The 24,202-nt window shown below is 36.1% G+C and overlaps 4 protein-coding genes across 4 annotated transcripts; 2 read left to right on the forward strand and 2 right to left on the reverse strand.

Moving 5' to 3' along the window:
* Nucleotides 1–2,005: 2,005 nt before the first annotated feature.
* On the reverse strand, nucleotides 2,006–5,564 carry LOC108988932. The gene is made up of 2 exons (XM_018962348.2): nucleotides 5,429–5,564; nucleotides 2,006–3,822 (listed from the first exon to the last, which is right to left on the reverse strand). The coding sequence occupies exon 2, from the start codon at nucleotides 3,513–3,515 to the stop codon at nucleotides 2,325–2,327; it is 1,191 nt and encodes a 396-aa protein (XP_018817893.1). The 5' UTR covers nucleotides 3,516–3,822; nucleotides 5,429–5,564; the 3' UTR covers nucleotides 2,006–2,324.
* A 3,325-nt stretch (nucleotides 5,565–8,889) lies between these two features.
* LOC108988935 (probable serine/threonine-protein kinase At1g09600) lies at nucleotides 8,890–16,628 on the forward strand. The gene is made up of 8 exons (XM_018962352.2): nucleotides 8,890–10,324; nucleotides 11,208–11,492; nucleotides 12,866–13,183; nucleotides 13,563–13,790; nucleotides 14,318–14,418; nucleotides 14,742–14,856; nucleotides 14,987–15,481; nucleotides 15,963–16,628. The coding sequence occupies exons 1-8, from the start codon at nucleotides 9,857–9,859 to the stop codon at nucleotides 16,164–16,166; spliced, it is 2,214 nt and encodes a 737-aa protein (XP_018817897.1). The 5' UTR covers nucleotides 8,890–9,856; the 3' UTR covers nucleotides 16,167–16,628.
* A 979-nt stretch (nucleotides 16,629–17,607) lies between these two features.
* On the forward strand, nucleotides 17,608–18,965 carry LOC108988878 (glucuronoxylan 4-O-methyltransferase 1). Its single transcript, XM_018962261.2, has one exon. The coding sequence runs from the start codon at nucleotides 17,798–17,800 to the stop codon at nucleotides 18,656–18,658; it is 861 nt and encodes a 286-aa protein (XP_018817806.1). The 5' UTR covers nucleotides 17,608–17,797; the 3' UTR covers nucleotides 18,659–18,965.
* LOC108988877 (leucine--tRNA ligase, cytoplasmic) lies at nucleotides 18,873–23,883 on the reverse strand. Its single transcript, XM_018962260.2, has 3 exons — nucleotides 23,749–23,883; nucleotides 20,273–23,548; nucleotides 18,873–19,218 (listed from the first exon to the last, which is right to left on the reverse strand). Exons 2-3 carry the CDS (start codon nucleotides 23,527–23,529, stop codon nucleotides 19,212–19,214), a joined length of 3,264 nt encoding a protein of 1,087 aa, XP_018817805.1. The 5' UTR covers nucleotides 23,530–23,548; nucleotides 23,749–23,883; the 3' UTR covers nucleotides 18,873–19,211.
* Nucleotides 23,884–24,202: the final 319 nt, after the last annotated feature.

The following is a 24,202-nucleotide window of genomic DNA, read 5'->3' on the forward strand; positions in this document are numbered from 1 at the left end:
TAAAATTAGACTGAACTGAGTTGATCTCAGTTGAGTCTATCAACCAAACATGACTTTAACTTTAGGCATTGATTATATTCAAAACTCAGCCCATCTTAACTCATATCATTACAATTTTTTAAATTTATAAATAAAATACAATAAACAATTTAATTTTTTCAAATTCTAAAATATAAATAATATTTAATAATATATTCTAATAATATTTTATTCAACTTTTATATTATTTCAATTCACTATCTAAACCTTTCCTATGTAATTTTTTGAAACACTCAGGACTAAAAATAAATAAGTAAATATATATATATATATATTGCATTGACCCTATACTTTTAATAACATTAACTTTACTTTATTTATAAGAAAACAAACTGGTATTTAAAATAGCAAAAAAAAAAGCAAAAATCAATTGTTGTTGCTTTTAGTTTTGAGAAAAATTGTAACATTGAAGATATATCGTAAAAGTAAATTGGTAAATTAATATGATTTGATGTTGTACATTAAATTATAAGATTAATTTTATTGTAAAATAGATTTAATATATCGTATAAGTCCGTATTAATTTATAAATTTTTTCGTTATAATTTTTTTTGTGACTATAGCATTCTCTTTAATTTTTATACACACTTAGGTTCTATACACTTTCTATTACTATTCACAAGTAAATTTGGTCTGCGTTATCGTTTTTACTATGAATGTAAAAAAAAAATGGAAAGATCAATTGAACGAGACCAGACCGATTCATTGGTTTCAAATTCTAAGAGTCAGAACCAATTAAAAACTGGTTTGGTACCTATTTTCAAGGTTTTAAAATTAAATTGGACTGATATATTTATTTATTATTATATATATTATAATTTTTTAAATTTGTATGTTGTATATATTATACATATTATAAAATTAATATAATATGAAGTTTTATTCTTATTGTTTATGCTTTATCGATATACACTTACTATTAATTATAAATATTAATATAAAGTTACATACTTACATATATGATATGATATAAATGTAAGAGTACCTTATATATATATATATATATATATGTAATTGTAATTTTTTTAAAAGATAAGTAGTTGGTAATTAGTCTGTCTTCAACTTTTTTTTATATAATTTGGAGTTGGTTCTTTTACTTTTGGTGCTTGCCTTTGCAATTTTTTAAGTGTTTTTGTTTAGATTTTATAAATTTGATTTATTAGTTATGTGCATTGTATTTTTGAAATAATATTTTGGGATCTATCATATTTGGGATAAACAAAAAGTCAACTAACCAAAAACTGAAGTACACTTGTAAATCGAACCAACCTAGATCGAAATTTAAAAAATAAAGTTAGTTTCTTAAATGAATCGATTCACAAAATTTCAAAACCAACTAATTAGATCGATTTAATTTTTACGGAAGCGCATGTCAAGCAAATCAAGATTATTACTTTAGTAAAGGTGTGATTTGGTTACAAGATTTTCGGATGCCCAATAAAAGGCTTAGATCCTATTTAAATACAGAAATATTCTAAACCCATCTCATTTTATTATTATAATTTTTTCAATTTTTCATATAACATATATTAAATTTTTTTCAATTTCAAAATAATAATAATATTAAAAAAATAATATTATAATAATATTTTATTCAATTCATCTAAAATCATCTTATCTCATTATCTAAACAAACTATAATAAACAATAATTAAATGAATTGAATGAATTGTTAGAAGTGTGAGATTCAAGTATGATTTGAATACAAAAAATATTTCATCTCATTTCATCATTAAAATTTTTTTAAATTTTCATATAAAATATAATAAATAATTCAATTCTTTCAAATTTAAAAATAATAATAATATTAAAAATTTTAAAAATAAAAATAATATTTTAATAATATTTTATTAAATTTTCACAACTTACTATCTCAATTATTGAACGTGGACCGTAGTTGAAGCCATGTTTTAAAATACATATACTATAATTAACAAGGCTGGAAAACTACAGCACAAACACGATGCATCATAATTAGTTTTTTAAATTAAAAGAACAAAAAAGAAAAAGTGTGTAAAATAAAACAGAAAATACAAAACTATACCAACCAAATTTCTACCTCTCATGAATGGAAATAAAAATTGGTTATAGAAAACGGTGAAAAAGAAAAGAAACACAGGTAATAAATTCTCCTCCCAAGCAAAGCAAAACCATCATATCATCTAAAATTAGAAAACAAACCAAGAATTTAAAATCATTATTTCAGCTACACTCTTTACAATCAGCTTTTCCTTTTATCACAAAATTGACGTTCACCACGTATGAGGTCTCTCTCTCATTTTCTTCTAGGGTCCAGGAACTTGTATGGGAACACGCATTGGCCAGCCAAGTAGCGGAGGCGACCCTGGTGGGGTTGCATCCTGACTAGGAGAGAAGAGACTCAGCTCTACAAATGCCCCTGTCGAATTCCCATCTTTCTCAAAAGTCCGGAAAGATATTGATCCACGCTTTGTTGAGGCATCAGAATTCCTGCTGGGACTGATTCCACCGCTTTCTTCAAGATGACTCTGGTTAGCGATAAGAGAAATGGCATCATTGTGATCATCATCAACCCTTCTCCTAGCCTCTATGTCCCGTAGATTTCCCAAGGCTAAAGAATCTGCAACTGGGAAGTACACAAGCATGCATATGCACACCCCAGCACAGCATAAAATGGCAAGAAAAGCCAGCAAAACAAGAGTTTCAAACAGAAAATGCTCTGGTTTAGACAGAACAGATAAACCAAGAAAAAGAACCCTCAATGGTAGGAAGCTTGAAACCGAGAATATCAATGTGTAAACTCTCTTCTGCAAGCCCTTGTTGATGACCAATTTCAAAATCCGGCTTCCCAGCCAAAACAGGTAGGCAGTAAGGATCATTGCGAAAATCCCTAGGAATATAGTACTTAGTAAGGGATAAGTACAGAGAGCTATATCATCAGTTTTTTCCGTCCTGGAAGCCACAGCTGTACTCATAAAATAACGGGGCAGTTTTCTCAGGTAACTCTTATCCTTGTTTAACTGAGGTCCAATTAAAATAACAAAGAGCTGAAGGATGAACACTGGCAGGCAGTAAAGAAGAACACAACCTGCTGTTTTCCCATTCCATCTTCGGCTTAGGATTCCCAACTCCGTCTCTTGCAAGGGCGCGCGAAGGAGAAACACAAGTGTGAGGAACAGGCAAGGTTCTGCAAACCCCAGATTTGATACAATGTAGCCTTTGCATACAGTTTCCTGCCATTTCAAGTTAAGTGAGCGTCTAAAAAAACTTAACCGTATCACCTCACCAAAACCCCACCAGATCACAAACAAGATAAACGTAATCCGGATTATCCAAGGACCACTAAAATAGCTGAGTTGAATGCAACCTCGGCTGCGAATACGAGACCGGAAGTAAAATGAGTAGATGATGCATAGCAAACCGAGAACAATCAACAGAGCAACTAGACAAATTGTCACCACACCGAATGCATCGGCAGAAGATCTCGTCAGGGGCATTACCCGAAGCACAAATTCCACGCATGCTCTCAGCCAGCATGGATACAAAACAGTTCCCTAGTAGATTATGTGCTTGCTTCCCAGAATTAAGGAGAACAATAGAAACAGCTTCCAAAGTAAAACCAGAGGATTCTCATTGGCCTCAATTTAACCATAAGCAATCAGTTATTCAGTCTGATGATCTGGCAACATTGTTAACAGCCCTCAAGTGGCACCTTGCCCAAGTTCATGTGTAAGAGAAGCAAAACCATCCACATAAAAAAGTCGATAGTTTTGCTGGGCTCTACAACTGGCTATCATGAAATAACTACAATATAGAAAACAGAAAACCATGAGCCAACAGAGAATATGAAAAGGGAAAAGAGGAAAGTTAAATATCTGTCAGGTTGCTGGATAGAACGGTTTTCATTTCTGCTCAAGACAACAAAACATCAACTAACTACTGGAATTATAACATTCAGAGAACAAGACCAAAGGAATTTGATTCCACATAAAAGAATGACAATATCTGCAACAGAAGGAAATTGACGGGAAGGAAAAAAATAGATAAAAGTAAATGAACATGGAAAATAACTAATCTCCTCTGCAATTGTTGATTTTATATGTTCCTGCAGTTTATAGAAAATACAAGAGAATGTTTCAAAGAGTATAGAGTATAAGATTCCTCCAGAAAACATATTAATCAATGTTATTTCACTAAGCAACCTACTTGATTAATACGAAAAACTGAATTCCAAAAATTCATTATATCAACATACCAGTTACCCAAAAAAAATATCAAGAGTGCTTCATTTCATAGCAAACTACTACTATGCATTATAATAATCAACTAAACCCAACAGAGTGTAACGACCATCATATGAAAATTGAACCTTTAACTGTTTAGCACACTCATACAAATACATTTTTTTATCGGTACGTTTTCTAAGTGTTCTATAGACCCTGAGACTCGTCCACCATTACACAATATCATTGGGAAAAAATGGCCAATGACTTCAATTACATATATCTTATGCATTCTCCAACAAAACACTATCCTGCAAACTGTATGCCCTGACCCGTAGTTAATGCTAATAAAAGGAAAGTAGAACACTTTGTCCACGACTATGTTAGTAACTTTTTAATGGTTCCACAAACTTCATGGTTGGGCCGCGTACAATCCACAGAACTGCGAACCTTTATGAATTCAACCACTAACTCCATCAAAAAAGCTAGTATACAATATTTTTCTAAGATTTAATAACACAAATCATATCATGAAAGAAGCCAATTTGAATGTGAGAATTTCACAAATTCTATTCGCATGTATTATTTAGATAAGACACAATTCTTATCAACTTTTTGTTCATAGATATAACATTCAGATTAACTTATCAAACAATTAGATGCCATTCGAATTAGGCTTCAAGTAATTTGGTTACGATTATTAATCTTATTCAGACGTTTACAAACTGAAACACAAAAATATTGTCCACCACATTGCACCTTTTTTGTTTTACATTTATCAAATACATCATTAACGAAAAATAACACTTGTTCGATACAAACCATAAAAAACCACATTTTATCGGACTTTTTTAAAAAAAAAAAAAAAAACTGGAATTTCTAATATAATTTCCTCCTATATTCCTTCGTTTCTGATCAACCAAACAGAACGTAAGTATTTATAGCTTAAAATCAAATATAAGCCTCTCAGACAAAAAACAAAAATATATAATGAGACGTATATTAAAATAAATAACTCATACTCGTCAGCATGAAAACCATGTAAGCTACAATATCAACAGGATAACCATGAAAAATATGGGAAAAAAAAACAATTTGCATCGATTACAATATAAAACCCTAATTTCAACAATTGGAAGCTGAAAATTAACCACAATGAACAAAAACTATATCAATTGGAAGCTTACAGAGAGCGGAATCTTGATCTGTTAAACTCGGGCTGCGGAAAACCAAGGGCGTCGAACGAGATCAGAGAACCCAAATTCGCATGGAGAGAGAGGGAGAGGGGGGGAAGACAGAGAGACAGACGGAGAGAGAGAACGTAGTTAGGGGGAATAGGTGTGAGTGGGACTTTGTTGGTGACAGGCTGTCTCCAGCTGTGTCTGTCCGAGCCTGTAGGTTCGGCTTTTCCTCGAGCCTACGTGGCAGTAGTCGTGGCGGCGTTTACGGCTGTACATACTTTTTCTTTTTTTAAAATTGTTTCTTACCCCATTTCAGAAATGAATGGGCCTGTATGTTTGGTTGGACGGAGTTTTGTGCTCTTAGGTGAGGATGGAACTGTCCTGTCCCAGTCAAGTCCAGACCCATTTATGTGAATTGTGAAGTGCGGATGCCCCTTCGAAAAAACATAAGATTTACCGGCGAAAATTCACTTTGGTAATGAGATGAGATAATTAATTTTTTTCAAATATCACTTAAATATAAAATATTTTTTAATTTTATATTTTTTTATATAATTATTATAATTTTTAAAAATTTTAAAATAAAATACAAAATTCAATACGAATTTATACTTCAAGATTATTTTCAAGACATGTTATTAGATAAACATAAAAAAAAAAAAACTATTGTCAGATAATTATTAGTGCATCAATTAAACATTTGAAAAAAATAGTAGTTTACAAAAAAAAGTTAAATGCAACTTTGATTTTTCTGGTTGAAGTAAATGCAACTTTAATTAGTTAAACAAAAAGCCACGATATTGCAGGAAAAGGAAGACAGGGTGGAAACCTTAAACAACTTTGTTTCATTTAATGATGCTATAATTAGTGTATTTTATTGGTGAATGACTTTTTTTTGTGTGTGTGGAAAGGTAGGAGGGGGATCCAACTCATAGATTCGTGTGAACTTAATTAGTAGGGTAATAATTGCAGTGATTATATATATATATAGATAAATATTATATATAGTTATTTTTATATATTCTTTATATATTTTATTGATACGGGCAATTATTTCATATTAGAATAAAAATAATACAACCAATTATATAAATAAAATGTATAAAAACGACTGTACATAAAATTATATATTTACTCTATTATAATAAATGGTTATATAACTGTAAATAGTAATTTTTATTTATTTTTTATTTAGTTTGTTACGTCCTGTTTTATCAAAAGGTCCTTAAAATCTTTAGTCATTTGACGTGTAGTTCTATTGTATAATTTAATAAATGATTATATTTTACCAAAAGGTTCTTAAAATCATTGACTATTTGATATGTAATTCTCTTGTAGAATTTAATGAATGATCATGTTTTATCAAAAGACCCTTTATAGCCCCGCAGCGCACATGAATTGATGTCTTTTTTTCATATATTTTTTGTTCCGATAGTGTACTCATTTTCTTTTTCTTTTTTAAATAAAAAAATAAAAATAGCTTTATTCTTTAGAACATAAACGCTTTAGAGCATTCTCATTATAAAATTCAACTTTAAGTAAATTTAACTAATAAAATACTTAAAACACTCCATATATAATATTAATTATTAATTATTATTATATATAGAGAGTAAATAGATAATCCGATATAGATGCAAACAATGCTTATACTTTGCTAAAGTTAAGGGTGATACCTACATGATATGGGGCGAGGTACCCTCCCCCGCACCCCACCCTGCACCATGCAGGGGTTGGGGTTTTTCTCCACCACCCTCCCCGGGAGGCGGGGGCGGGGGCGGGGAAAAAAATCTCATCCGCCTCGCCCCCCGCCTAAGTCAATACATTGTGTTTAAAAAAAAAATTGGTTCAAAAATATTTGTTTAGACCCAAGTTATAATATAATTTAAATAATAAATTAAAATTTATAAATATAAAAATAACTTAAACTTATTAGAATTAGATTTTTGATTGTCTTGACCTCCTAGGTCAACTTTTATATAGGAGGTTAAGGTAATACAATAGTCATCTTTAAGCAACGTGAGACTTATAACTTGAATATAATTTTAAATTTTTAATAAATTATATATATCTATATATAATATATTTATTTATATATATAAATTAAAAAAATTATATATATAGAGTGGAGTGAGGGACGGGGCGAGGAATGTAAAGTAAATGAATAATTCTATATACAGTCGTAGAATGCACAAACGCCGTGCAGTTACTTTGAAAAAGAGTGAGGTCCACTATTAAAAAATTAATTTATTTTTATGTGGATCCTATATTTATTTGGTTTTTTTAAAAACAATTGCATGACGCTTACACATTCACGACTGTAAGTATCATTTATCAAAGTAAATTATATATGTGTAGAGTTAAAAAAAAAAATCATTTTCATTATTTACAGCTATAACGTTGTACATGAAAAAAAGTATATAAAAAAAAAAAACAACAGCTATTAGAGCATTACAACATTACAGCTATAAATAGTAAAAACAGTTACAACAATTTATAATATAATGATCTTATATGTATATAGATGATAAAAATCTCATATGAATAAAAATCTCAAATTTATAATATAATAATTTCAAAAAATAATTTTAGACTTGCTATAATTCTTTTCATATTTAAAAAGAAGAATAGATTTACTGTAATTTATATTTTAGATGAAAATAATTTAACTAATTCAATATAGAGTAAATATGTATGATATTTATTAAATTTGAAGATAAAAAGATATTTAGCTAATTCAATATTAATACTCTTATTGTGGTTTTCGCAAGCTAGAAATGTAAAGTAAAGTATGGTCTTTGAAAGGATAGTCAGTCCTTTATAATATCACTCTATATGTTAAGTTGAATTTAATTGAGTTAAATTTTTTATAAATAATAATAAATTAAATGGTCAAAAAAGTTATGTAAAATCTATCTAAATTATATTTAAAATATGTTTATATATTAAGATAAGTTTAATACATTTTATGAGAAATTGAGAAAAATAATAGATTTTACGTATAAAAATATTTTAAGTTAAAAAAAATTATAAATCCTACGAATAAGAAGATTTTAAATTTAAATAAATTTAATAATTTGAGAATTAAATATTTAAATATTAAACTCAATTTAAAATTAAATTATAAACCAAACGCAGGCAATCGATATCGTTATTATTGTTCTTTTAACTTTAAGGAGTTTAGCTCGCGATCAGCTTACAGAATCCGCAAAAGGTATTCAGATTTTGTGTATACTATTTCTCACCTTTACAGCCATGACCTCTTCTAAATGGTAGTTAGACAAAATTATAGACAGTAACTCTATCATTATTTCAAAATTATTTAATTTAACATAGAATAGAACAAAATAACATTATATCATAAAATCCACACCATGAAATGGACTTCTCGGTCACGGAAATGATAAAAATTGAATTTTTCGGAGGGCTACCCCACATGTTGCAACGCGGCACCACGTCCAATCTCCTCCCATGCCTTTGTTTCTGTTCAAGCAAGTATCGCCCGACGACTGTGTTACTGTGTAGTGTGTACCTCTCTCTCTCTCTCTCTCTCTCTGCGTTTCCAGAAACGGAGAGTATTTATATTTGGGCCAAACTCATCTCGACTTAACACCGAAGCTTTCTTCTAACGTCAAATATCTATTGGCTATACGTATTTTTAGGGTCACCCAGATCCAAATCTCTCTTTCTCTCTCTCTCTCTCTCTCTCTCTCCTCCATGCTTATTTCCCGTGCCAACTCACGTTCCGAGTCCAAACATTCTCGTAATATCTGTTCTCCAATTAATATATCGCATCTGGTTGTGCTAATTCAGGATTTTGTTTTGGAAATGCTGGTTGCATCGTTCTCATCTCGGTTCCGCTTTCCGGGGGGCTGTTTGTGAGTTATTGGGATCTGGGTTCTTGTAGATTTTCGAAATAGGCGTTTAGGGATTCTTAATTTACGTTTGAGCTATTAGCTTTTTCGTATATTTCCCTTAATTGGGTTGCATGTGATTGAGTTTTTTTATTTGGTGAGCTGAGGTGGTTGTACATTTCACATTAGGCCTTTGGGATCATATTATCGCATTGTTGTTAGTTATTTATTGTGCTTCTCGTTGTTTTTTTTTAATTGGTGATCTGGGTTCTCTCTCATTTGCCTTGGTTTTGGAAAAGATGAGCTGCATACTTATTGGCAATTGATATCCAAGGGACGAAGAGTTACTTTGAAAGGCTATTAGGAGAGCACCATATCGATAGAAGAATTGTCAGTGTAGATATCACACATACAAGGAGCATTCTGTCTATGCTGAGGGAAAGTTAGTCGGATTTTGGGCTCGATGCCGCTACAACTGTATCAGGAAAAACTGCATTTTGCATCAGGAATTCAAATTACCGAATCAAAGGACTTGGATAGGTTATTTGTGTTTAGGAACAGGGGATTGTGAAGTGGAATTATGGGAGGTATTTGCTCCAAAGGATTTTTTCCACACGAATACGTACCTGAGAGTCGTTTGAGAAATAAAGCATTGAAAGCAAACAAATCTAGGTTAGGTGCTTCCCTGAGGAGAGAAGAACATGTGGTGGAGGGTGATGGTATTGGAAATGATGCCACCATACGGTTGATAACCAATCCACCAGCAGAACTTGCAGGCTTGACGCCCATTTTGTGGGATGAGGGGGAGAAGAAGGTGGTGGTTAATGAGAAACCCGCGAAACAACAGCTTCAAAGACGGTTGACAATGGAAGCTGGGTTTAGTGGAGGACGGGTACATCCTAAGATGTCTAGAATAGGTAGTTTCCCCCGTGGGGAGAGAGGAGCACAAGTTATTGCTGGATGGCCTTCTTGGCTGAGTGCAGTGGCAGGAGAAGCAATCAATGGGTGGGTGCCCCGAAAGGCCGACTCGTTTGAGAGGTTGGACAAGGTCAGTTGGCTATATCTACATCCATACTTTTGATCGCTCATTCATTGGATTGATTCTAATGTTGTCTCCTATGCTAATGAAATTAGAATTGTACGAAACACATATAACTTGTTAAGTGTGATTATTACCAATCAATTCGGGTACTTGTATTTTGATGGTTCTAATCTCCTACTGCATTTCAGACTGTATAATGATAGAGTTCTATAATTCACTGTCATGCATGCTAAAAGAAAATCAATTTTCTTTATTTTCTGAGCTTCAGGTAAGTGTCTTTACTCAGAACGGCAATCAGGAAGAAATTTCTAATTTCTTGCTCTTCATGTGCCTATCATTATCACTTTTGTTTGTTTTTACTGATCACTAATTGATTTTTCTATCATTGTAATGCATCACATTTGCCAAACTGAAGGATGAACTCTTCTGCCTAGAAAACAAAGGACAAACTTTTCCTGTCCATTGGTTTTTCTTTTTCTTCTTGGTTTAACCGATACTTCAGATTTAATATGGTGGAGATGTGTCTTAAATTGGCGATGAGAGTAAATGCGATGATTTGTTGAAGAAAATATGTCTTTAGGTTACTCATGGAAAACAAATATTTTGGTGGACTGAGCATGAAGTCAAGTCTCAGAAAAAGTTGTCAGATGTAAATGAATCATTAGTATTCCACCTAGATAAATGTAATTTCTTTTTTAAATTTATATCGACCCTCGAGTACTTTTGAATCACACATCATAAGAAGTAAAATACAAATAAGGGCTATGGGTAAAAAGAAAAAAGAATTATGTGTGAATCTTCTCACATGATATTCTGGGCAAATGTCCCATGCTTATTTATTATCATTTTTTTTCTTTATATTTGTCTAATTGTCTTGTCTGTATTTCAGATTGGACAAGGAACTTACAGCAGTGTGTACAAAGCTCGCGATCTTGAAACAAACAAAATAGTTGCACTGAAAAAGGTTCGGTTTGCTAACATGGATCCAGAAAGTGTTCGTTTTATGGCAAGAGAAATTATCATTCTGCGTAGACTTGATCACCCAAATGTCATGAAGCTTGAAGGCCTGATTACCTCAAGGGTGTCTGGTAGCTTATACCTTGTATTTGAATATATGGAGCATGATCTTGCTGGACTCATGGCAACAACTGGGATCAAATTCACTGAAGCACAGGTACCTTCTTTTATTTTGCTAATTAAACAGCAGTTGGTAGAAAAGCTTAATGATAAGAATGTAAAATTTGCCAAAATTTGAAGTTTAAATTCAGCCTCCATCAGAATATATGGCAAATCTGTTCTAATACGGAACATGTTATTGAGTATTAGTCAGGTTTTAATTTGCATAGTTCAGCACCCACCTCAATAGCCAAGGTTGCCCCTGGATGCACCATGAACTTGGCATTCGATATCAATAAATGGTGTAGTGACTTAATCTGCTTTGCCTTTGCACAGTTTCCAGGATCCCTCGTCATAAAAAAAAGAAAAGAAAAGAAAGGTTTAGTCTGCTGGGCTGTCTCATAGAATTTTCATGTATTAAGTATTCAATTATGTGCCTAAAGCTATACAATTTTGAATATGCTCAAGAAATTTCTGTTCATAAATACTTGATAGATTCTACTTAAAAAAAAAATGCTTGATAGATTCATTCAGTTACAAAATAAAATTCTACGCCATTCCATGTGTCCCCAAGCAACAAGCAAGGCGGCTGTATAATCTCCTAAATTCCTGAAAGGACTCCCTTCTCTTTGGAGTTGAAGTTGAAGAACAGTATAACGGAGGGCTCCTGGGATAATCGAGTTCCAACTCTTGTATTTTTTATATTTATAAAAAAAGTATTGTTGAGAAGGGAATACAACTTTCTTGAGCTGATTGTGGATTGAGGTTGAGACCGATCATTTGACACTGACCAGGCAACATTTACATCTGTAGGCTATCTAGATTCTGCTTTAGATGGCTCTGATATGAGCTAGATTCCCCTTTGAAAACAGTCTCTGCAGAAGGGAAGAACAAAATGGTGTTGAAACTTATGTGCTCGATTTAGATCTACTTGGCACATGGAAATAAGTATAATACTTTTTCCTAATCCGGTAAAGAAGTGTTTCTTGAAAGTTCTTTAAGCCATCATAGATTTGATCCAATTTGATGTTTCACTTTTGCTGCTACTATGCACTAGCTCTATAAACTATTTTCAGAATCTCATTCTATGCTTTAACTTGTCTTCTATCTGGTGCAGCCTACTTTGTAAATATGAAATGCTAAATGCCATCTAGGGAAGTCACGAGAGGAAAGCTGAAAACAGAGTTATATATTACACAGTGAAGGGGAAGAGTATATAGCTTTGTTTTCACTTTTCCTCTGATGACCTGGCTATACACGACTCTTGTGAGTTTGTATCATGTGTTGATTGTCACACTGTCACTGTAATATATTCTCATTTGATGGCATTCCTTTTTCTGATATTTTTTCTATTTATCACAACCAAAGTAAAATTTGTTTTCTTCTGTGGTTTATATATTCTTATATTGGAGTTTATGGTTTGGTCTGCAGATCAAATGCTATATGCAACAACTACTTTGCGGACTTGACCACTGTCACAGTCATGGTGTTTTGCACCGTGACATCAAAGGCGCAAATCTTTTGATTGACCATAATGGCAATCTAAAGATTGGTGATTTTGGGTTAGCCACCTTTTTCCAACCCCATCAGAAGCAGCTTTTAACAAGTCGGGTGGTAACTCTATGGTACCGACCGCCTGAACTTTTGCTTGGTTCTACAGACTATGGAGTTGCGGTGGATTTGTGGAGTGCTGGTTGCATTCTTGCAGAATTATTTGCTGGGAAGCCTATCATGCCAGGAAGAACAGAGGTACTTTTTCCATCTTTCTTTTTAATTTATGACGTGGAACCTCACCAAGGCAGGCCCTTTGAACCCACACCTGAGGAGTAATCCCGGATACACGACTCCACCTGCCGGAACCATGTGTTGTGTAATCCAAGAGGGCTCCTGGTGTGGAATCGAACCCAGGATGTCCAAGTCTGCAGCTCATCCCAATCCCAAGCCCTCCCCACTAGGCTGCATCCTAATGGGTCTTGAATATTTAGAAATATGCCAGTGCTTTACACTGAATTAGATGTCCTGAATCTCTACCCTGTGTCAAGAGAGGTGACTTTAGGAGGTTTCTTTTACTTGACAGGAGTTCCAATTTTGGTTTCAGCAACATGATGATATTATTTATCACTTTTAGGTTGAGCAACTACATAAGATCTTCAAACTTTGTGGGTCACCTTCTGAAGAATACTGGAAGAAATCAAAATTGTCACATGCAACCATCTTCAAACCTCAACATCCATACAAGCGTTCAGTTGCTGAGACATTCAAGGACTTCCCTACATCTGTATTGGCCCTCTTAGGTGTCCTTCTTGCAGTAGAACCAGAGGGTCGTGGAACAGCTGCTTCTGCTCTCCAGAGTGAGGTAAATATGAGTATTCCTATGCTCTCTAAAGCAGGCTGTACATTTTCATTAGGTAAAGCTTTTACTATTTTGAGTCTCCTCAGGAGTTTAGACTTTACGCTTTCTTCAAGATTTACTTAATTGGAACCCCATAGTGCATTTTAACTCATCGCCATTTTTAACCTTACTACGTAGAAGTATCTTTTACATTTTGTCTGAGAATGTTGTGCACGTTTCTGGCCATAACCATATTTTATTTAGGAATGTTCTGTTTGCTTTCCAGCCATAGTTAGGCATGCCTGGCAGAAGTTAATTATGGAAAAGGTGACGGTCACATCTTTTGTGGGCTCCCATCCTGGACTTTGTTCATCGCAAGTTTATGGGATGCTGATCCTACTTTTCCATTAATTCATTATCCATACTCGGTGCTCATTTTAACTTTTTATTATTCATTTAGCTTGAATGCTTGAAGTTGGACATTCATTTTAGTCTTCTTATGTTCCATTCTGGTGATTGTGGCCGTCATGATTCTGACTTTTATTTTTCAGTTCTTCACAGCAAGTCCTCTTCCATGTGATCCATCGACTTTACCCAAGTACCCACCAAGTAAGGAGTTTGATGCCAGGCTTCGAGATGAGGAAGCTAGAAGGTTAGTCATTTTTTTATATTTATTATCCAATTCTATTTTTAAATACTTTCTTTCATGACATCTGGTTACAGTTATTGGATTGAAAGGCATCCTTGTTTTGCATCTCATATTAATTGGGATAATTTTTTTTTGCTAAGTTATCAATTGGGATAAATTAACATCTATTATAGAAAATAGTATTAATTAAGTTTAGATTTTATAGTGCATCAGGCTCAATTAGAAATTTCTTTTAAAAAGTTCATCTTTTTTTCTAATTACTAGTCTTGAAATTTCATTTTTTCTTGCACATACTTATGCTATGCGTTTGCGCATTTGATAACCAGGAGAAGAGCAGCTCATGGAATAGCGCGTGAACATGAGACAGTCAGAAGGGGATCCAGAGAATCCAAACCCATGCCAGCACCAGATGCCAATGCTGAGTTGCAGGCATCCATACAGGTATCCTTGTAAATTCTATTCGTTCATGCATTGCATGTACATATGCTGAATATCTGCGGTTGTATGTGCAAGTTTTGAAATACTTAGTTATTTACTTCGTATAAGTTGATAATTCTGTTGCCTAACTCAGAAGAGACAAGGGCAGCCCAACCCTAGAAGTGCCAGTGATAAATGCAACCCTAAAGAGGATGGTGGCTCTGGCTTTCCCATTGAACCTCCCAAAAGAACAGCACTAAATGTATTCTCCCATTCTGGCCAGTCAATGCACCCAACTGCATTTGGATCTTCGCGCAATATGGATATTGATGGGGAAGTTCTTACATTTCGTGGCCAAGCTTTTAAGAATGGCTCAGAGTTGAGATCACAGATATCTTCTCCACATCCTGGGGAAGCTGAGTTTCCCAGGTATTCCAACTCGGCAGCAACTCAAGGCAGTTCACTGTTAAATAGCAGCAAAGAAACTACAGCTGATCCACACTGGCCGGGCGAATGCTTGAATGCCAGATATAATCATCTGGATGATGATGTAGCCTCTGAAAAGCACCAGTGGTCCCACCATTTGCTTGATAGGCCGAACTCTTCATATAAGAAGGATCTACAGCAATCTGGAAAGGGGTCTGGAATGGTAGAATCAGTTTATTTTCTAACTTCTAGATATCTTTCGTTTTTCATTTGACTGAAATTCAAATAAAATACCTCCGTGAGCCATATAACTTGTTTCCATTGTGCGGTGAACTAAATAAGAAATCAAATCCAAATAACTGTAAATTGATGAATCAGATTAGATAAGCATATTATGCCAGAAAAGACAAGAATAGGGCACTATCTGATTTCTTTCTCGTCTTTCTTGATGCAAAGGCCTCCAGTTTTTTTGAAACCCAAAAACCTTGGGATTCAGACAACTTTTGGCTAGCAAAGCATGAATATTTGTAATTGTAGGTCTTTATTTATCAGAAGTGTATATATTGTAGGATTTTAATCATCTTGAATCTGTTGCTAATGGCTTGAAAACGGTAGCTTTTGTGTGTTACCTAGCGCCATGCATATTAAATAATTTGATGTAAATCTGGAGATATGTATTAATTGCATTTCGTTTGTGACTTCAGGGTTACATTTCCAAAAAGAGCAGGATCCACTACTCTGGACCATTGATACCTCCTGGAGGAAACCTTGACGAGATGCTCAAGGAGCACGAGAGACAAATCCAACATGCTGTCCGCATGGCTCGTTTGGACAAAAAGTCCAAGAAAACGTATGGTGAGAACCGACAAACCGAATCACTACTTCATGCTGGCAGTATCGGAAGGTGACCCTCAAAGAGAAATTTATGCTACTTCAATCTAGATGCAGAAGCTCCTGGAGAATTATTCCTTTTGGGAATTTGATGAGTCTTGTTGCCAAGAGATAAGTTGGCATTCGTGGAGCTTTCTGGTCCTACCACTATAAAAAATGTGTGCTATAAAGTTCTAACTACAAGTTCTCCATACGATGCAAAGAGGTGGATGAGCCTAAAGCAAATGGCATCCATGGCCATTGACCCTATAATATTTTGGGGGCTGAAGGCTTCTGAGATTGACACAGCAGTTAATTGTTGCATTGCCAGACGGCAAGGTGGTTTTTTTGGTATCATTCAATTGCTCGAGATTGGCATTGTACAGCCGAATCACTTTTACCTCATTCTATGTAAAGAGATTTTTGTCATTACAGGGCATCATTCACTCAAACTACTGTATGCTACGATATTATACTCCAAATGCCTCACTCTGATCCTCTTTGAAGTTTCTTTCTGGCTTGATACTCGCAAAAAGGAGAAGTTTCTATGAGTGTGTGGGGTGATACGTAAAAGAAAAATAACAAGAGAAAACTAGAGAAAATGTTGGGTGCACTTGGATGTGTACTTTGATAACAATAATTTCCGTTCGGATTTATAGATGAGTTGAATAAAATATTGTTAGAATATTATTGTTTAATATTGTTATTATTTTGAGAATTAGAAAAGTTAAATTGTGTTTATTATATTTTGTATGAAAATGTAGAAAAATAATAATGATGAGATGAATTGACAGTCCAAACCGGAGAAATCTGAATTTCTAGGAGAACAAGCTTGCCGTCTGGTCGGTGAAATGTGAATGCACAATTTGAAGCGAGCCATGCATCTGAGCCTGTACATTCACATACCAATATTTCTTTTCCTCCCCAAAAAAGAGCTAATCCAAAGAATTATGAGCATACCGAAGCGTTTTATTTTCCATAAGATTATGGCAGATGCAATTTCATTCTCCGTAAGACTGGTAAATGCCATTTTTTTCTTTCTAGTGCTGTGAACTTGTGATTTAATTTTCTTTTGCTGCAGAATGTTGGTCATAATTGGGTCTTTTTCTGAGACTCCCAACTTTGATATGGCAACATATTTTAATGCAACGATCATTAAAAGAAGAAAAGAAAAAAAGAACTTATCCATCCAAGGCATGCTGTCTTATTCAAATCTCCTCTCAACATGGCCAAGCTCGCTTCTGCATGCAAGTATCGTCAAAATATCGTAACCAACATAACCTGAGAGATCTACCAACTCCTCCAAACTCAAGAAGAAGCCCCTGAAACACAACTTCGCAATCGATTAACCAACAAATTAATTAATTGCAGATAGATAAAGAATTGTCAGCACAACTTCACCTAACTTGGCTGATCCACCAACCACTGTTTTGCTTCATCCAAAATTTTAGCAGCTCTCTTGTCTTCATCAATTATCCAATCTTCCTTCCCTTCATGCCCAAGCATCACAGTACAACTAAAAAACTGAAATATAACTTTATGTCCATCCACGGCACCCGAAGCTTCATACCTTCTATCCTTTCCTCCAATTCTAATTCCAATTCCAAAACCAAATTCAACAGAAACAAGTTCTCACTAGTTTCTCCTTTAAAACAGCTAGAAAAAAGAAATGAGGCCTAAATCCCATCCTTTCCTCAGCCTTAAGTTCCTCCTCCTTGGTGTCTTTATCGCGTTCTTCCTCCTCTTTGTGCTAAGATCAGGTTTCCCAACTTCCAACCAGAGCGAATCTCTCACTTCACAAAATGTCATAACAAATGTTTCAGATGTTGCTGTTGTGAAGTGCTCAAGTTGCACCAAGATCCCACCCACCCTAGCACAAGCGCTCATCCACTACTCAACCTCAACCATCACCCCACAACAAACACTCAAAGAGATCTCAGTGACAGCAAGAGTTTTAGAAAAGAAATCACCCTGCAACTTCTTAGTTTTTGGCCTAGGCCATGACAGCCTTATGTGGACTGCACTCAACTATGGTGGGCGCACAATTTTCATAGAAGAAGACGAGGCATGGATACAGCAAATCAGACGCAGGTTTCCCACACTGGAGTCATATCATGTGACATACGATAGCAAGGTGAACCAGGCCAATCATCTCATGGAGGTTGGCCAGGGACCTGAGTGCACAGCACTCGGTGATCCTAGATATTCTATGTGCCAACTTGCTTTGAAAGGTTTGCCTAGTGAAGTGTATGAAACAAAATGGGATCTGATAATGGTTGATGCACCAACAGGCTATTATGAGGAGGCACCTGGAAGAATGACTGCCATCTATACAGCAGGGATGATGGCAAGGAATAGGGAAGATGGAGAAACAGAGGTGTTTGTGCATGATGTGAATAGGGAGGTGGAGGATAAGTTCTCCAAGGCATTTCTCTGTTATGGGTACCTTAAGAAACAAGTAGGCAGGTTAAGGCACTTCTGTATTCCGAGTCACAGAGATGACATGGACAGGCCGTTTTGCCCTGAATAATTATTCTTTCCCATGTATTGTTATTACCTATGCCATCTTGGTCCTTTTTGGGACATTTGTTTGAGGACAAAACGGAAGTCATGTTTGCCGTGCAACTGGGACAAATTCTGAAGAACCTCTTAGGCTGATATACACTTCTACTCTCCTTTTCTGGATTCTTGCGTCCACTTTCATTTTATTGAATTTTATAAATCTATGGGATTATGAGAGAACATTAGGAGTCGATCAATAAATCAAAGTTCTACACGGAAAAATTAACAATCAAAGCCAATTTCAACAACAGCCCAAGAGACCAAAAAAAAAAAAAGAAGTTAAATAGCTTGTTTATTATCAAAAGAACGGTAAGACATGTTCTTCACCAACTCAATGCGGTTTGTTCTATTTGTAGCACAACTTCTCCAAAACCCTTTTAGGGCACAATTCACGACAACCTCTTGTAAAGGCCTTCTGGGTCGTCTGTGCTCCCCTCAAAGCAACCCGTAAAGCAAGAGCATCAGCTCCCCCAACATGCAAACAGTTATTGTTTATGCCAAATTTCCAAACCGGGTGTTTCCTATGACCTATTAATACACAGAAGAAAGGAAAAGAATTTCATCACACCACTGAGATAAAAACAAAGTTAAAAAAGAGTACTACTGCTATTACCATTTGGGTAAAAACATAGAATTAAACAGAAATCAAGCAGGTTCACTTTTCTTTTAATTGGTCAAAACCACTCAGAGAACCTGGCAGTTTCGAGTCATAACTTCACCCTCCACTCCTAGCAAGGGGGAGGAGATGCAATCTGATGAAAACTGATGGTTAAGGAAACTAGAGATGGTTACAGCAACAAAGTGAAATCTGATGAATTTCAGGAGTGTGAAAAAGCAAAACCATATTTATGCTCATCATTCCAGCAGTTCTCACCCACTACTAAGTTGTCCATCTCTGATCTGGCAACCAGACCCTATTAAGCACTTGAGTAAATAGGGAAGCATAAGTTCAAACATCAGTCAGATTGGTGCAAAAGGATTCATTTGAAAAACTTTAGATGGACAGAAAAGCTGTAAACAGCAAAACTAATAATAGTGGAAGTAAAAAGGATGGAGCACGAGCTAAAAGTTGACACCAAGTACCCATTTCACATCAAGATTTTGAGACTTAATTGCAAGAATAGAGTTCTCCGTAACATGTTATCAACTTTTCATATTCTTCACTCCACAATTTATTAACATAAAGAAGTTGACACCATTTAATTTCACACTATATTTTGGAACTGGATTGCTAGAACAGATGCTCTCCATTAAATGTTGTCAACTTGTAGTATTCTTTGACTCCACAATTTATTAAAACATAAAAGTCTCCTTCACAATTGCTAAGAACATGGACAGCAAAAAAATAATAATTGAAATATGAATTCCTTGCGAGGGACGCAACTAACTTATTTTCTTTCCTCTATCCGTGACCATAAAAATAAAGTGGAGGGAATGCTTGAAGAAATAAAGGCAAAACAAAGAAAAAGCCAAAAAGGGCAGATGAAAATCCATCATATCACAAGACAATTGGTGATTAGATCCATGTTAATGAAAATATTTAATCAAGTGAAACTACTAAAATGCACATAAATTGTTTTACCTAGGCAAGAAGATGGCAGTTGGATTTCCAGGGGATGGAGGGTTTTGATTTAACAGTGAAACAAGAGGACCAGCTTTAGCAAGAGCATCAGGTATAGTTGCAGATAAAATCTCCACCTCTTCAAGACCAATTTGTCTCTTAATCAGGTCCAAGTTTTCTTGAAGAACCTCAATCTCTCCAAATGGTAACCTCAAATCCAAAGCCTGAGCCCCAAGTGCAACTGCCTCATCCTTCTTGAACCTCAAGAAAGGCATACACAGCTTTTGGGTTTGCTTGAAATTTGCATCCTGACCAACAGAGCTTTTCTTCAGTGCCTCTAGTATCTCACCATCTGGACTAAAAGTACGAGTCTTGCTGTCAAATTTGCTTTGCAATATCATCAAGCACTCTGCTTTCCATCCATCGAATTGCTCATTCACATATATCAACCCCGTTAGCTTGTTATCTTCAGTCAATGATGTGACTGGTGTGCCCTTCTTATTGGCTTTCTTCGAACCTAATATTTGTTTCTGAAGCAGCTTTCTCATCAAAACAATTGAGTCTTGCAAATACTTGTTGGCACTCTTGAGAGTTAGACTTGGAGGATCTGCAACAGGCCATCCAGCCTTCACAGCAAATCCATTACCATTCAAAAGCTTCCTCCAAACATACTCCCCATAGTGAGGACAGATTGGAGTGATAAGCCGTGTCTGCACATCCATAAAACGCCACACCAAATTGCGGTTCATCCCTCCAGCACCGCATGAGAATCTGTACTCATCCCTGGCTGCCTGAAGATCATAAAAGCCGGTCTTGAGAGCTTCTCGAAACATGTAATCCCGGTAATTCTGCTCAGTCAATTTGACAGCAATGTTTATCTCATTTGCAAACACCTGATCAGCAAAAGAAGATGGGGGACCTGTTCTCAAAGAAGATTCTGCTGCCAGAACTTCTTCCATCCACGCAATCTCTTTAGTAAGTCGTAGGATAGCAGCATTGGCAGTTTCAAATACAAAATTTGCATCATCAACACCATCACCGGCATCAGCCAAAGAGAATCGTGTGGCATCAGCAGAGAATTCCTCAATTGCCTGGCGCAATGTCCTGAAATTTCCAGTAGACTTCGACATCTTCTCAGAATTGAGCATAATGTGCCCATTGCATCTAAATCCACGAGGCCAGTGATTCTTGGACATGATTGCTGTGTGGTTGTAGATGGAGAAGGTCAGATGATTCTGGATGAGATCCTTACCAGACACTCGAAGATCATACGGGTACCAGTATTCAAACTCCTGCTTCATCTTATTGAGAATATCCGAAGAGATATCAGATGATTTTGGAAATGAGCCAGCACAGAAAATAAAATCCCAGACCTCATCAGTCATTTGTTCAGGCTTTATAGGAGATGTACTGGATCCATATATGTCCCCATTCTGTAAGAGGTGAGCTATGGTGTAATAAGCCATGTAAATAGTGGAATCAGACAGTGACTCAACAAGATATTGTTCATCCCATGGGATGCGAGTGCCAAGGCCAAAAGATCGGGAACAAGCCCACTGATTCAGCCAGTCCAAAGTGTGCTCAAAGCCATGCCGTGTCTCATCAGAAAATAGATTCATGGTGGACAGGCACTCCTCTGCCAATTTCTTCCATTCTGGTTCCCCGTATGTGATGTACCATTGATCTGTAAGTGCCACAATACATTCATCCCCAGACCTTGATATCACCCTCTTCTCGGGTTCACTATATATAATTCCAAGGCCCATCTCCAAAAGTTTGCTCCTCACTAATGGCTTTGCTTCCTGGACTCTCCCCCCTGCAAATTCACCAACAAGCATTGTTCCCTCTGTAAATCCTTTCAAGTATGTCAACTTCTTGGCTTCTGCAAGCTTTTCCTTCTCATTCTGGCTTTTGATTTTCATATCGATGCAAATCTTTTCTGCAGCCCTATCTCCAAATTCTGGAATGTTGATGATGGGAATAATCTCGAAGGGCAATACCCATTCATCCTTCACACCGTACTTTGCCCTGAGAGCTGGTTTCGATTTTAAATCATGCAAGGCCATATAATCGTCAGGGGCGTCACTGGGTACACTAGTGACAATCCCAGTACCTTTGTCTGTTAGGATGGTCAACATGGGAAGGGCATATATGATTTCATTGAACGAAAGGGGAGACCTTAACGGGAGGCCAATCAAATCAAAACCAGTCAGCTCAACTAAGCATGTAGGTTTCTCCGGGATTCTAGAGTAGTTTTGATAGGAAAGGTTAAGGGCAGCTCTTTGTGTGAGAATAAAGACTTCTGTGTCATTAATTTCAAAGGCTCCATACTTCCCCTCAGGCAATACCCATGCGTTTGTTTGCCCATACATAGTCTCAGGTCTCAAAGTTGCAGCCGCCAAGAAAACTCTTCTCCCCTCCAACACTCCTAGTTTAGGGGGAAAAGGCGACGTCAATTCCATCTTGATCAGTGTGTATTCTTGAGGCTGAACTCCTTCACCAGTTGCCCTATCATGATCTGCACAGGGCTGGCCATCTAAAGGAGAAAATATGGTGTATCTGACATCTTTGACAATCTTCCCCATGGATTTCAACTTCCTCATCTGCCACCTCACAAAGGAATCATAAAACGGGTTCATGTCTGTAGTGATAAAAGAGCGTCTCCAGTCACAACCCAAGCCAAAAGCTTTAAGATCATCCCTGGCTAATGGGGGAAAGTAGGTCAACCAATTATATGGATTCTGAAACTTGGATATCTCACTATCGGAGAGGCCAAAACTACGCATGATCTCCCACTGGAATGCCTGACCACTTGACTTTGACGTAGCCTTGGACTTCTTGCCCTTAAACTTATCCGGTGGTGCACCTCCACTTGAATCCTCAGCTTCTTGTGGGGTGTCTACTTCCCCATCCAATTCAAGGGGAAAAGAAGGTGGATCCCCAAATTGTTGGATTTCGCGTGCAAGTTTATCAGCCGAAGCCTTGATGGGCATGCCGGTGCAGTGGAAAGCAAAAGGCAGTAGCACATTGGCACCTCTTAGTCTATGGTAAGCAGCAGCAAATTCTAACTTTGAGAGGGAGAATGCATGTCCGAGATGCAAATACCCATTCATGTAAGGATAAGGGAAATTTCCAAAGAACTTCTCGCCTGGTTCAGGAAGTTTCTCACGAGATTCAGACCTGAAAATATCTTCTTTCTCCCACCATTCTCGAACATCACGCTCAATCTGTAGGAGACGATCCCTCCTAGCAAAGCTTTTCCCACCCTCTGATGCCATGTTGCACTGCTGACGGAAACTGCAAAGAAAAAATAGCATAAGGGTTTTCATATGTCGTTAAATAAATATGACATCGAACCATCTGAATTCCAATATTTCTTAAAATAGAGAATATTAAAACCCTAAATGATATTTGACTTGATTCGCTGTGAAAACCACAGTAATCAACCACATAAGAGGAAAAAGAGGTCGAAAATAGTGACTAGAGTGCCTTTGTACCTTTGGTTCAGAAGCGATACGCTAAGGGCATTGCGCGGAGACACGGGCAAATTTTGGCGGCGGAGAAGAAAAGCCAGCGAGAGAGTAATGGTTTCCTTGGTATCAGCCGCTTTTCGACAACGCGTATAAATGACGGAGGTTGAAGAAGGAGGAAGAGAAGTAGGGTTTAGCGGAGCTTGGTTTTGATTGGACCACGTGGCAAGCTGCAAAGATAGCTCTTTTTATCATATCAAAATTTTTATTTTTTATTTTTAACAAATCATATCAAATTTTTCTATAGAAAATCGGAAGAAAAGAATATTGGGTGGGGTGCACGACGACGAAGTAAATGCACTCGAGAGAGAGGTGAGGCCCCTCGCCACTTTACTTTCCCGTTGTGAGATGAGAGAGAGAGAGAGAGGTTCCGAACAATTTTCCAATTGCCGTTTCGATCCCAGCCAAACAAACAATCATG

This window comes from Juglans regia, chromosome 13 (genome assembly GCF_001411555.2).
Source record: "Juglans regia cultivar Chandler chromosome 13, Walnut 2.0, whole genome shotgun sequence".
In the NCBI taxonomy this organism is placed as follows: domain Eukaryota; kingdom Viridiplantae; phylum Streptophyta; class Magnoliopsida; order Fagales; family Juglandaceae; genus Juglans; species Juglans regia.